The sequence below is a fragment of the Phacochoerus africanus genome, chromosome 2 (assembly GCF_016906955.1).
Source record: "Phacochoerus africanus isolate WHEZ1 chromosome 2, ROS_Pafr_v1, whole genome shotgun sequence".
NCBI classification, from domain to species: Eukaryota; Metazoa; Chordata; class Mammalia; order Artiodactyla; family Suidae; genus Phacochoerus; species Phacochoerus africanus.
In genome coordinates, this window is record NC_062545.1 from 4,788,013 (window position 1) to 4,802,003 (window position 13,991).

The 13,991-nt window shown below is 36.3% G+C and overlaps 1 protein-coding gene across 8 annotated transcripts in view; it reads right to left on the reverse strand.

Annotated features, from left to right (window-relative positions):
- The window catches only part of QKI (QKI, KH domain containing RNA binding), a 151,178-nt gene that overhangs the window by 36,420 nt on the left and 100,767 nt on the right, over nt 1-13,991 (reverse strand). For all 8 annotated transcript variants that reach the window (XR_007133479.1, XM_047769772.1, XM_047769770.1 and 5 more), the window contains exon 4: nt 6,620-6,763. Coding sequence is in view for 7 of the 8 variants with exons in the window: in XM_047769772.1 (XP_047625728.1) it covers nt 6,620-6,763 (144 nt within the window). In the remaining variant the exon portion in view is untranslated. The remainder of the gene's footprint in view (nt 1-6,619; nt 6,764-13,991) is intronic.

Here is a 13,991-nt window from a genome sequence, read left to right on the forward strand (position 1 = left end):
GTACAACCAAAAATAACCAATTTTTATTTGTCCATCTTATACCAACAAAACTGGAGAAAAAGAAAATCAAGTTTTTATACCATAACAACAACAAAAAAGGCAAAACTAAGCCGAGTAGTTGCCTGGGGGCATGGAGTGGAGATGGTTAATTGACAGCAAAGGACTAAGTATTCTTCTAGGGTGATGGAAATCTTGACCATGACAGTGGTTCTAAGGGAATACAGTTACCAAAGGTCACATTTAAAATGAACAAGTGCTGGGGCTCCAGTTGTGGTGCCGGGGGAAACAAATCTGACTAGGAACCATGAGGTCATGGGTTTGATTCCTGCCCTTGCTCAGTGGGTTAAGAAGCCGGCATTGCTGTGAGTTGTGGTATAGGTGGCTGTGGCTGTGGCTGTGGTGTAGGCTGGCAGCTGTTAGCTCCAATTTGACCCCTAGCCTGGGAACCTCCATTTGCCACAGGTGCGACCGTAAGAAGCAAAAAAAAAAAGGAAAAATTCCTCAAAAAAACCCTCTCTTCCTTCATGTCTTCAAAATGACTACTCTTCAGCATTTAAAAAAAAACAAAAAAAGCTCATATGTATTTTAATCAGACTCATGGGTTTCCAGATTATTTCTCAAACAAGTTATTTCTCTAACACTAGGATGTTAATATACTCTCAGAAAAAACTTTTTGATGGTCAATTAAATTTGGAAATGGTTTCTACCAAAGAGGTTCACAATACTTACTAGCATATTAAAGGCTTCCTTTACTAAGAATACCTATGAAAAGTATCTTATGAAATACAGTTAGGGAAAGGTCAAGATCTGGTGCAGCGGCAAGCCTGTGTAACTTTCACTGAGACGGCTAATTATTTCCTACTACCAAGGTAAGACCTTTTGTGTTCTCTGGATATCCAGTGTCTATATATCATGAAATATCTCTATGTAACTTTTGCTTAATGTTCTATTTACATACTTAGTAAAATTCTACCAATTAGAGGATTTCCTTATAATCATTTTAGAAGAAATCACTTTTTTCTTTACTCATTTCCTTATATTGCATTCTTTTTGCCATTTATAAGATAGCTTGAAGAAAACAAATACACATAAAACATGGGAAATTTTGCTTTAATACTTTTAGGAAGCTATCCAAAATCCTAAACTATTTATTTATTTTTTGCTTTTTAGGGCTGATGCTGTGGCATACGGAGGTTCCCAGACTAAGGGTCGAATTGAAGCTACAGCTTCCGGCCTACACCATAGCCACAGCCACAAAAACTCAGGATCCGAGCTGCATCTGCAGCCTACACCACAGCTCATGGTAGTGCCAGATGCTTAACCCACTGAGCGAGGCTAGGGATCGAGCCTGCAACCTCAGGGTTCCTAGTTGGATTCGTTTCTGCTGCGCCATGACGGCAACCCCCAAAATCCTAAAATTATTTCATAAACATTTTCCTTTTCTAACTTTGAAAGTTTTCACAACTACCTATACTTCGTTTACAATGAAGAGCCACTTCAGTACACAGCAAGGAGCTACACAGCAGATGACTTACTCATTACCCCACTTTCAGGGGAGTGAAATGGCAGGTCACAAATCACTCTTACTAATTTATGAGGAGAGAATGAACTGAGAGGGGTAAGACTAAAAGTGAAGAGAGATTAAGATTACTTCAACTGGGCTGGCAAATATACATGTGTTCAAGAAATACTTTGGAGGTAGATTTCTATCAGTAGTTGGTTTCTGTCAAGGATGACAGAAGTCCTCGAAGATGAGCAAAGTCAGGGCACTGCTGAATAGTCCTTTCCCGTCAGTGAGCATGATCTGATTTTCACAAACGTCACATTCTAACTGTGACAGAATATTGAAGACCTCAGAAATCTGATGGAGGTATAGTTTAGGTTTATGGAAATGAGATTAAACAACCTCTTAAATGTACTTATGATGAAAAGGATATTCCGTAGCTACTGAATGAACTGTAACAGATATAGACTTGACAGACAAAAACACTGTATTCAGTTAGAGAAATAACTCTTCCCTATTTGTGCATGGTTTGTTTGTGACTTAGAAACCAAAGAGATGAAAATAAATTATTGAAATTACAGAAACAGGAGTTCTGCTGTGGTGCAATGGGATTGGTGGAATCTTGGGAGCGCTGGGACTCGGGTTCAACCCCAGGCACGCCAGAGGGTTAAGGATCCAGCATTACCACAGCTGAGGCTTAGGTCACAACCGTGGCTAGGCTCTGACTCCTGGCCCAGGAATTCCAAATGCCGCAGGGTGGCCAAAAAAGTTTAAAAAAAAAAAAAAAAGAAGAAACATCTGCAATAAAAATGGTATTCTCCAAGATAAACAAATTCATGAGGTAAAATATTACAACTCTACTAATGAATGAAGTATGATCATCTCAAAATTTCAATTACTTCTGCAGTGAAATTAGAAAATGCTACAGTTTCTCTGAGTTCTTATGCTTGCTGGGAAAATGGGGGAAAAAAGTTACTTCATAATGCTGTTTTGAAACTCCAGAGTGAATTTAAGGGGTTTAAACTCTAAACATTAAATTATGTGTGCTGTTATGTAAACTGATGGAGACACATTCACATCATCAAAATTACAAGAAAAATTAGAGTCATGTCACAAGGAGTCTAGGAACAACCTTTACCCAAATTCATGAACCTTAAAAATCTGCTGATGTGAAACGAAGTGGAGTATTTACTACATTCAACTGCGAAACTTTAAAACAAGCACAAAGCCTACCACTTTCCCCTCCCCATCCCCAGGTCTCTTGAGCCAAGGCTAGATCTTTTGCTAGATTGAAACACTAAATAGAATAGGCATAAAAACATTAAAATACACATAGCTCTTTTTCTACATCTCTACAAAAAAAGAACTTATTCTACATGGTTGAGTAAGAAACATTTATACTGAAATAATACAAAGACAATTCCACACTTTAGCTATAAATTCATTCTGTAAATCATAATGTAAACTGAACCATATTCCCCAAAGAAACAATATTAAACTAGGGATTCATATGAAAGATACATATAAAAATAAATTTTTATTTAAAAAATCTTATTATAAAAACTGACATAAATATTTATTTAGAACCATGAGAATTATTCACATTTCTTGTGATTAAAAAAAAAATAAATAAACTATTTAAAAGTTTAAGAACTTTGGTAATACCCAGGGTTTAAAACTGTCTTGAGAAAGAGGCATTTTCATATAACACCAGCAGAACCATAAATTAGGCATCTTAGAAATTTTAATATGAGTGAAATACTAAAATTTAAAATGCACTTACCCTTTAACCTAGTAAACTCTACTTCCAGAGAGCTACCCTACAAGTACCTATGCACAAGTTAATTAAATTTCCTTGCCAAACTTCTGCAGCACCTCTCACTGAAGAGAAGGGCACTGCTTGTGGCTGGACTATCTGCTAGAAGGCCCAAGGAACCATCACGGAGTGGGGCCAACAGGAAGTGGAGGACAAGATCGCTGAAGGTGAAACAGCAAAAAGAACTAACAGGCCAAGAAGACTGAAAGGTTCATTTACATAAGTAACGGTATCTTAGGGGAAAAAACTTCAACTCCTTTTCCTCTCGTCCCATTCTTTCTTTTAAACCCACCATCCAAAAAACTGTCTAGCAAGGTCACCATCACTGCTTGCCAAATCCAGTGGTTAACTCCCCATCCTTATCTTAACTGAACGATCTTCAGCAACAAACTTCTCTTGGCTTCCACAACTTCGCACTCCTGGTCTTCCTCCAACCTCAGTGATTCCTCTCCTTGGTCTCCTTTGCTAGATCCTCTATTTAGTGAAGTACCCGAGGCTCAGCCAGACAATTCTTCTGCATTTATACCTAATTTCTAGATTATATTATCCAGTCCCATGGCCCTTAAAGCTTTTGATATGATGACTCCAAAACTGACATATTCTAGCTCCACCTTCTCACTTTGCCTGATAGTTATAACCAAATGCCCACCCAACATTTTGTATCTCAACTTTTACACTTCCAAACCCAATTTTTTGACCTCCCTCCCAAACCTGTGCCTCCAACAGTATACACACAGAATACAAGGCAATTGCTCAGCGTAAAAACCTTTCAGTCAACATCCGATCCATCTAAATTTCTGTCAGCTGTACCTTCAAAATATCCATAATCAGACTACTGCTCGGCAACTTCAACACTAGTCGACATGGACTACAAATGCCTGCACACTGAAATCTCTGCTTTCACCATCACCTTCAAAGTCTATTCTCCACTCAGAATGATCCTTTGAAATATAAATTAGACCATGTCATCCTTTCCTCAAATTCATCCAATAACTTCTTGTCTCAGACAAAGATCAATGTTTTTATAATGGCCACAGGCCTCTGTAACCTGCCCTCTCCTCTCTCCCAGCTGCCCACTAAGTTCCTCACTGGACCCACCTGATGCTCCTCAGCATGTCTCAGGGCCGCTGCACTTTCTGTTCTCTTTCCTTAGAAAGCTCCTCAAGTATCCAAAGGATCGCACTGTAGGTCAATTAGGTTTGTTTTTCACCGTCTCAGGGGTATTCTCTAATCAGCCCATATACAACAGTATTTCCCTAAACGAAGGTTCTCTATCCTTATCCTCCTTTATTTTCTTCACATCACTTTACCGTAACCTAACATAGTTTATACTTGTTTTTTTGCTTATGGTCAGTAATCTATATAACTTGTCCCCCACTCCAACCAAAAGGTAAGCTTCAATATGGAAGCACTATGTTGGTTAGCTTTATTTATTCTCTCTGTAGACGCGACAACTGACAAAGTAAAAGCATGAAATAAGCACTTACTGAATAAATTACAAAAGCCCAGAGGTGAAAAGACTGAAGAGACTGAAATAAATACAGAATAATTCCATCTGTGAGTATGGAATGTGTCTGTGTATTTTACGTATGGGAGACAGGGCGAAACAAAGCACAGAAGATAAGCCATGGCAAACCATGAAGAAACTTGCCAGGCCATGTTAAACAATTCTGTATTCCTTTCTCAGATTAAGAGGGTACCTCTAAAAGAGTTTTAAACTGGGAAAGTAATGAACAGACTGTACTGTAAAGATCAGTTTGAAGGGCCCAAGTCTACAAATACAGACACCAGCTGTGGGGCCTCTGAGGTAACTGTAGCTTGAATTAGGGAAAAGAAAATTAAAAAACAAGGTAGATTATATGGTTTAACAAGTGCGCAATTATAGATTTTTGTTTATATTTAACCTATTTGATTATATCTCTTATTAGACCTATAAAACAGAATTGAAATTCTTTTCTTGCAAGGAGCCAATTTTGTCAAGTAAATGGAAAATGTTTATAATTTGTAAGTTTATTTGTAGAACAGACTATCTGGGGAATGAAGAATGCAAATGCCATACTCATTTATGTAAATGTCAATAAGTTTTTGTCAGACAAAACACTAACAATATTTCTAGTTTTTTTCAATAGCAAGTTGGATCCACATTTCCATATATTTTTACTAATATAAAAATTAGTTTAATAATAACTTAGAATACCAATACAGCTGACCTTTGAACACTGTGGATTTGAACTGTACAGGCCCATTTGTATGTGGGTATTTTTCAACAGTAAATACTATACTATTATTTGGTCTCTAGTTGGTAGAATCTTGGAATGTGAAGGAACTGCAGATATATAGGGCCAACTATCAACTGAAAGTGGATTAACCCTAGCATTGTTCAATAATCAACCCATTATTTATTTTTCATTGAAAAAGATGATACTCTGATGATAGCTCAATCATCACTTCTAAAGTTACAAAAAATCTGTAACAATGAGGAAAAGACAAAATGAAGGGGTGGGGTGGGTTTCAGAGTAGAACAAAGGAGAACGGAAGGGAGGGGGCTAAGAAGACAAAGGTACCTGGGGTCCTTTCTTATGTCACCCCCAAAACTTCATTTAGAGTCTTATATACAACCCCTAAGTATGAATTTAAATTGTTTTTATTATCTTAGAAATATTAAATGAGTTAAAAGTGTGAGAAGTGCTCAGAATGGTGCCTGGTACATTAGTAAGAGTTTTATTTTTTAGAAAAGAAAAATCATACATTAGGGGAAATTTTCACTATGAAACAGTCTTTCTGTGGTAAACAATGACATGCCTGTGGAGTACCTGAAACTCATAGGCAACTCAAATAATGCGCTCCTACTAACACAGCTCACTCAACAACTCAACACAAACATTAATTGGTACAGACTTCTGTACACTCATTACTTGCTGACAACGCTCCACCAAAAAAAGAAAACTTTCATAACCCTACTTATTGATGATGTACCTGCATTCTTACCCTTTAACACAGTGATGCAAAGGTAATGACACTTTTGAAAGATGAGCCACTGAGTTTGCTCCTGTCACAACATTTTCTTCATAAAAATGAAAAAAGGAATAGAGAATATACTGTCCCATTTAAGGCTAGAGCAATGTATATTGTTTGTCTATTATTTTACAGTAAATGAGTTAAAAATTACTTTTATATAGTGCTTCAATAAAACTTCCAACAAGTAACCTATTCTTCATTAACATAAACATTAAAATAATTTAAAATTCAACTGAAAAAGATGTTGGCCTCAAATCTAAGACTTGGAAATGATTACTTACTGCAGGTACCAGTAATTTCTTCACTTCCTCAACAGCTCTCTTCAGCTTGATCTCTGCTCTGTTTTGAGCATCTTCCACAGTGATCAGTACATGTAAATCTTCATTCAGATGTTCCCAATTAGGCTTGCCTCGATTTTGCTCCTCCTAAAAAATTGTGAAAGCACATTATTACAAGTTTTCCTTTTCAAAGAGAGAGTACATCTTTCATAATAACCCACTGCCAATTATTATGCTATAACTGCACTGTTTTGCTATGACATTATAAGTGTTTTAAATTCTCTTCCCAGCAAAAAGCCCAAGCATGAGACTCCTTGGTACTGATAGCAACTCGACAATTATTTGCCAAGCACCTACTAGGTACCAAGCATGGAGCCAGATGCTAAGAATACAAGAGTCAATAAGGCAACCACAACCCCTGACTGCTCTTACATACTAAGAAACTTATATATGGTATCATCCTTAGGTAATCATGAAAAGCATGTTATTATTTCCATATTTTACTTATGAATAAACAGAAGGTCATCAAGGTTAATTTAAGCAAATCAGCATCAAGGTCACGTAGCTAATAATCTGCCAAGTTAGGAAGTGAATCGACATTTTCATTCTCAAACTCAATGATCTTTCTATTTCATTACAACTACTCTTAATAACATTGGCTGAATTCAAGATTAGGAAAAGACATACTGTGTATGACAAATGCCATTTGTTTTAAATATTTCAAGCAGTAATTATGGGGCCATTTCATATTATAAAAACAATTACAACAAGAAATACGTAAGAATAGTCTTAACTATGTTTCTATCAGCTCCAGTGAACTGTAAAGTCACTCTTTAGTCATATCAACTCATAAATACCAGTTTAATAGAGAACATCTACATTTCATTTCCTTGATGTCTTCAAATCACCTCATGATCCCCAGACTGAAAACAATACAGGGAAGTTTACAAGTAGAGTTGGCCATACCTCCCTTTCACCTAAGATACAGTAATTTCAGAAATGCTTTTTGCTTTGGAGATAGTATATAAAATATTTTTTTAATTTAAAAAACAAGAATATAAATTTAAAAATACAAAAATGGAATAAATAACTGCATATGGTTCAGTGCACGTTACGGTACATAAACAATAAACAGCATCTACTGTTGAACTTTTATCTTTAAAAATCACTATTTACTAAACTGTGAGATCCCAAGCAAAGAAAATAAAACTAGCATAAAATAATAAAACTGATATAATAAAACATCTTTCTACTACAACTCACAGGTCTGCAGAGGCCATGCTAGGAAAAATCTATGGAACTCAACCAATAAGGATAAAAATAAGTTCTAAAATTGAGTACATGCTTCTGCCTTTATTTTCTGTTAATGGTGTTAGTGTAGACATGCACCCAAATGTTGAGAGGGAAATGAGAAGCCAAAGAAAGCACACCGACTTATGGCAGGTCATCTCTGTGTTCCCAAGGAGTGAACTCCCAGACACCAGAGAATGCTCACAGGAGTGTTACAAGGGTATCTGAAGTTTCAAAGGACACAGCAATAGGTGATGTAAGTCAGATACCATGCAAACGCTAAGCTTACAATATCTGACTCTCTCAATATTAGATCATGCTACATTTCTTCTGACCTTGTCTTATCTTTGCAATGCTAGGTTTTCTGTGGTTACTGTAATAAAAAGCCATGTCCACGCAAGAATCAATGTGGAACAGGAAGAGATGGTGGTAGTGTCCAATCTGATTCCCAGGTTTAAGAATGTGAATAGTGCCCAAGAGAAACACAGATCCCATTAATAAATAATGTGGCTATTTACATATAAAATTAAAATTTCTTGCAGGAGTTCCCACTGTGGCTCAGTGGGTTAAGGACTCAATGTTGTCTCTGTGAGGATGTGGGTTTGATCCCTGGCCTTGATCACTGAGTTAAGGATCCAGTGTTGCTACAGCTCCAATTTAACCCCTAGCCTGGGAATTTCCATATGCCACAGGTGTGGCCATAAAAAGAAAAATGCTCAATTTAAGTTGTTTTGATAAATGAATTAAGTTGTTAGGAATGAACTATTAATAAAAAGAAGAATTATTAAGTATTTCTTTTCACCTAGGGAATACCATGGAAAACTCAGAGACGCTAGGAGTCAGTCAATGAGTCAAGAAACTGGAAACATCAGGGTTATCTGTGTGCCAAATATAAAACGTGCTATATGTCTACTGTGGCAATAAAAATCAATCTTAAAATCCAGATTTTAATTTTTATGTTGAAAAATGTTGATAATACTTTCTCATTAATCATTTTTTTGTAGATAGATCTAATAAAGTTCCATGTGTATGTGTCAATATACACACATAAATGAACCTGAAAGTGTCTCTATATCCAAACAAATAAGGGACTTGAGCTTTTGGCCAACATAAAGTAACATGAATATGATTCACTCTCCTGCCTAAAACAACCAAAAAATAAGGCAAAATACAAGAAATGACAGTCCTCAGCCTCTGGACTGCAAGCAATAGGACAATAAGGCTGGGAGATGGGAAATCAATGCAGTGAGCTCCACTACTGCCTCAGCTCCCTGGCTTGGAAGTCTCTAGACTATAGCCCTAGGAAAGGTGACAGGGTGCCTCTCTGGGTTGAGAAAACTAAGCTTTGAGTCCTGGGAGACCAATGCAGCTAGAGTTCACCAAAAAGAGTACAGGAAAAGCTGCACAGAAAGAGAACTCTGGAGCTCTGCATAAAGTCTACATAAGTAGTCAACTGAACACTGATCAGTGCTTATGTGTTAGAAAACGAGAGAGGCTTGAGGAATAACCAACCAAAGGATTCAAGGCAAAAGCACTGGGTTCTTACACAGAGCTGGACCAGAAAGATCTCATGATGTATAGACACTGGGTGGAGAACACAGAAGGTCTTACCCTGGTAGTAGGAAATAATTAGTCAGCAGTCTGAGCACTGTTCCAGTACCGTCTAAATAAATCTTAAAAGCAAGACCTAAAAGGGTCAAACTGTTTCCAACAGTTCCAGAACAAAGCTCCAAAATAACTGTAGGAATAGGAAATATCTACCCAACAAGGTAAAATTCACACTAATTGGCATCCAATCAGAAATTAACAAGCAGGCAAAGAGGCACAAAAATGAAACATATATAAGAAGAAAAATCAATCAATTGAAACCAACCTACACTTGACATAGTTGTTACAATCAGTAGCCAAAGACTAAAAAGTGTGTGTGTGTGTGTGTGTGTGTATGACACTGGTGCATACAGATACTAACACATGGACAACTGAGAAACATTCACAATCCAAAATATTTTAGAAAGGCCTAAAAATGAAAATTAAAATTTCAAGTGATTTTCCACAGAAATTTTTATACACAGGGAAGATAAAAGTCAGAGGATTTTAAAGGGAAGGGATATTATTTGCATGACAGGAACAAAGAATAAGGCTGCAGTATGATCTGAATTGTGCTTTAGTGAAGGAATAAATTTCTGAGTTGTATAACATCTTAATGCTACTCAAAAAATTCATCAATTTAAGTGCCAGTTTAAAATACAAAAACAAAAGAAAGTTATATCTATCCCAATGTTCGCTTCAAAACTGTTTTGCTTACAGTTTTAGAACACTTGAAAGAACAAAAACTTACAGACAAGGATGGTGAAACTAATGTAGTCATGTACTTTCACTTCTTGAAATTTTTCTAAATGCACAAACTAACTCATAAGGAAGAAGAAAATGGGAAAAGAAACTATTTAGATACTAGAAAGTAGATTGGCTCAGGCTAAAAGGAACCGCCCTATGCTGTAGAGCCTCCCCAAGGCTAAGGAAAGTGGCCCCAGGGGAAGCAGTGGTAAGGGTGGGGCTAGGATTGGAAGCTGCATCTCCACATCCCTTCTCATCAAAAAGCCACTACCTTGCACTAATTTCTAGCAAAAGACTAGAAATGTATTCCTAAAGAGATCCACTTTCTGGAACTGGGTTTTGAGGGGCAGATGACAGAAACATTTACCCACGGAAGGCTGAGGTATGGCCTTCTCCTACTCCACACCTAAAATGGGACAAGCCAGCCCACACACTGGGGGCAAGGGACTGGAAGACCTTCCCTGGAAAAGTCTGGACAAATCAACTACAGAAAACAACCTAAAGAAAGCAATCTTTGGGCAGGGAGAAGAAATACTCAAAAAATCCTCAGAGTTAAGGGAAGATACTGCATCCTCGAAATGAGTAAAAAATGCTATCATTAAAAGAATTTGAAACATAAAAAGAAACTTTTGAAACCTAAATATGATAGTAGAAATGAAAAATGTGATAGAGGGGCTTGAAGATTAAACACTGAAGTATTCTCCCTCTAAGTAGCAGCAAAGACAGATGTGGAAAATGTCAGATCGAGAAGAGTATAAAAATTAGAGAACTAGCCCAAGAGGTCCAGAAACTGAATGACAGATGCCTCAAAACAAAACAAACAAAAGCCCCAAAAAACAAAAAAAGAAGAAGGGGAAAAAATCATCAGCATAATACATACTTTTGAAACAAAACTGAATGATAAGAGCTTCCAAATGAAAAGGGCCCAATGAGTTCTCAGGATGAAAAAGTAAAATGAAAACTTAATAAAAAAAAAAACACCCAACTAGTAGTAGCAGGGTAAGCACAAAGCAACAGAGTCTATTAAAGTATACCGAAGTGACTGTGGGTGGTGGCGGCTGTTAAACAGCAAAGAGGATGTTTTCTAAGTCAGTTTTTACAGAACTACATATTTTTAATCTATGAGCATATTAAACTTTATTTTTAAAAAAGTTTTAAGACATTCCACCCAAAAGCCACTTTTATACAATTGTGGTCCATTCCAACTTAGGAAGAGTTAAGAAAATTTCTTCAACAGAGAGCTTTGAGCCTAGACATTATTCAATACAAATATAATTCCTCCCTGTATTCTCTTTCTGCTTCTTAAACAGATAATAAAGGCAAGCTGGAATTGGCAAACACTATAACAAGGTCAATAAAATATATCCATACAAATTCTCTTTCATCCACAAACAAACAAGAACTAGAGTAAGATTACAGGGTACCTACTCGCTATACCCCAGAATACCTGTAATAAGAATCTACTCCCCCAATTTCTCACTTTAATAATTAATTTAGGACAAAGAACAGGTTCAAATGAAGCAGAGAGGAGCAATGGCAAAATGTAGATTAACCAAATGTGGTGAATCTGTGATTCTAGAAATTTTGGCTAAGGAGATATTAATTCCTTTTTACAGTTACATTTCAAATAGTATTTCAGGAATAAAGTGCTGAGAAACTGATTTGGAAAAATAGATTGTAAATTATTATCATCTCTGTTTTACACTCACCCAAAGCAATGTCATATAATAGGCTATTAAATTTTTCACAATATACAAGAATATGAGTTTTTGTGCATCCATATATTCCCAAATCTACATTTCTAGCACAGTCTTTCCTGGTTACTTCTAGACCTCCAAATTCAACTGCCAACCTGACATGTACGTATCAGTGTCTCTAAAGCACTCTCAACTCACCATGTCCAAACTGGAGCTCATTATCTCCCTTCTCCAAACTTGTCCACGATTATGTCTCAGCTATTACTGATCCTGAATGAGTTTTCCGAGTAAGTGTGGATTTTTAATACTTGAGGACAGGGACCAAATTTTTGGTAGAAAATCTTTGAAATGCAGATGTAAGTTTAACTGCACCTCAACAGAGAGAGGTTGCGGTACATTCACCTACTCATTTCAACCCACACTAACTTCAGATGCCAACTATCACTTACATTCACTCCATGTCATAAATACACCGGCCTATTCACAAACATGGATTCTAACAACCTCAATCTTATGCAATTTACCACCTATGTCCAGAATGCTTTCTTTTAGTATTTACTTTTATTTATCTTTTTCTAAGTATCATACTATAACTGTGCATTGTCCTAATCTAGCTTTTAGATTTACTAAATTTAATTGAGCTTTTATTTTGAGGGACCATCACTAAAATCAACCACCAAATCGTATATTAACATACCACTGTTCTCCACACAGTACTCTGCTGTATTCTTCATTGCTGTGCCTCTGCCTATAGAAGCTTCCAGGTAGTCTCCTTTGATCATTTACCTTTGTTTCTGGGCCTGCTTCATTTTGACCTATCTTTTTCTTTTTTAAAAATTTTATTTAGTTTTATTTTTATTATAGTATAGTTGATTTACAATGTTATGCCAATTTCTGCTGTACAGCAAAGTGTTTCGGTAATGCATACATATACATTCTCTTTTTAAATAGCATTTTCCATCATGGTCTATCCAAAGAGATTGGATATAGTTCCCTGTGCTGTAACAGTAGGACCTTGTTGATTATCCATTCTAAATATAATAGTTTGCATCTATTAACCCCAAACTCCCAGGCCATCTCACCCCTGCCTCCACCGTGGCAACCACAAGTCTATTCTCTATGTCTGTGAGTCTGCTTCCATTTTGTAGGTAAATGATATATGGTATTTGTCCTCTTTCTGACTCACTTCATTTAGTTATAATCTCTAGTTACACTTGACCCCCTATTTAAGTTGCCGTTACATTTGTTCTAGAATAATTGTTTTTAGGATAATGCTCACGAAGTCTGGTTTTCATATCTCACAAAAAAGAGTTTTTCTTTTATCTCAATATTACCTTGTTTCAATATATCAGAAGAATGGAGTAATATTAGGGATCAGTCTTTTTAAAACTACAAGACTGAAGTTATATCTTAATATAAGAAAACAAAATGAGAGAAAGACATTACATATACATAATTACTACGTAAATAAATACTCAAAACCGATGGCCTTGGATTTTTTTACTTAAGGGAGGCTGAAATGACAAGAGAGCATTCAAAGAAATGAAATATAGCTTTACTTACAGTAAGTTACAGTTTGTTAGAATATGAAACACCTCTCTAATATCATTCATACCTGATTATGAAGCAGACACAATTACTAATAGTATATTATTGTGATTTATATTCTTGACAAGTATAAAGAAATAATAAATTTCAAGTAGTTCTTAAGCTCTCAGATGATGATAAACAAATTCAGAAATGAAAATGATAATAATAGTAACCACGCTTTTATTAAATACCTAATGCTTGCCCAGTACCATGCTAAGCAATATAAACAATCACCTCACTCAATCCTCCTAACCACATATGACTGCGATATTATTATTCTTACTAACACATTAATGACAAAGTTAAGGCAGATATGGCTTGCCCAAATCATACAGACAGTGTTCTACCAGGCAGAGCTTTAGAGCCTGTACTCTCAACAACTAATTCCTAGCACAGGACATCACCTCCATGAGAGACCTAAATTTAAGTACATGCACTGTCTTAAAGTAGCACAGTAAATCAGT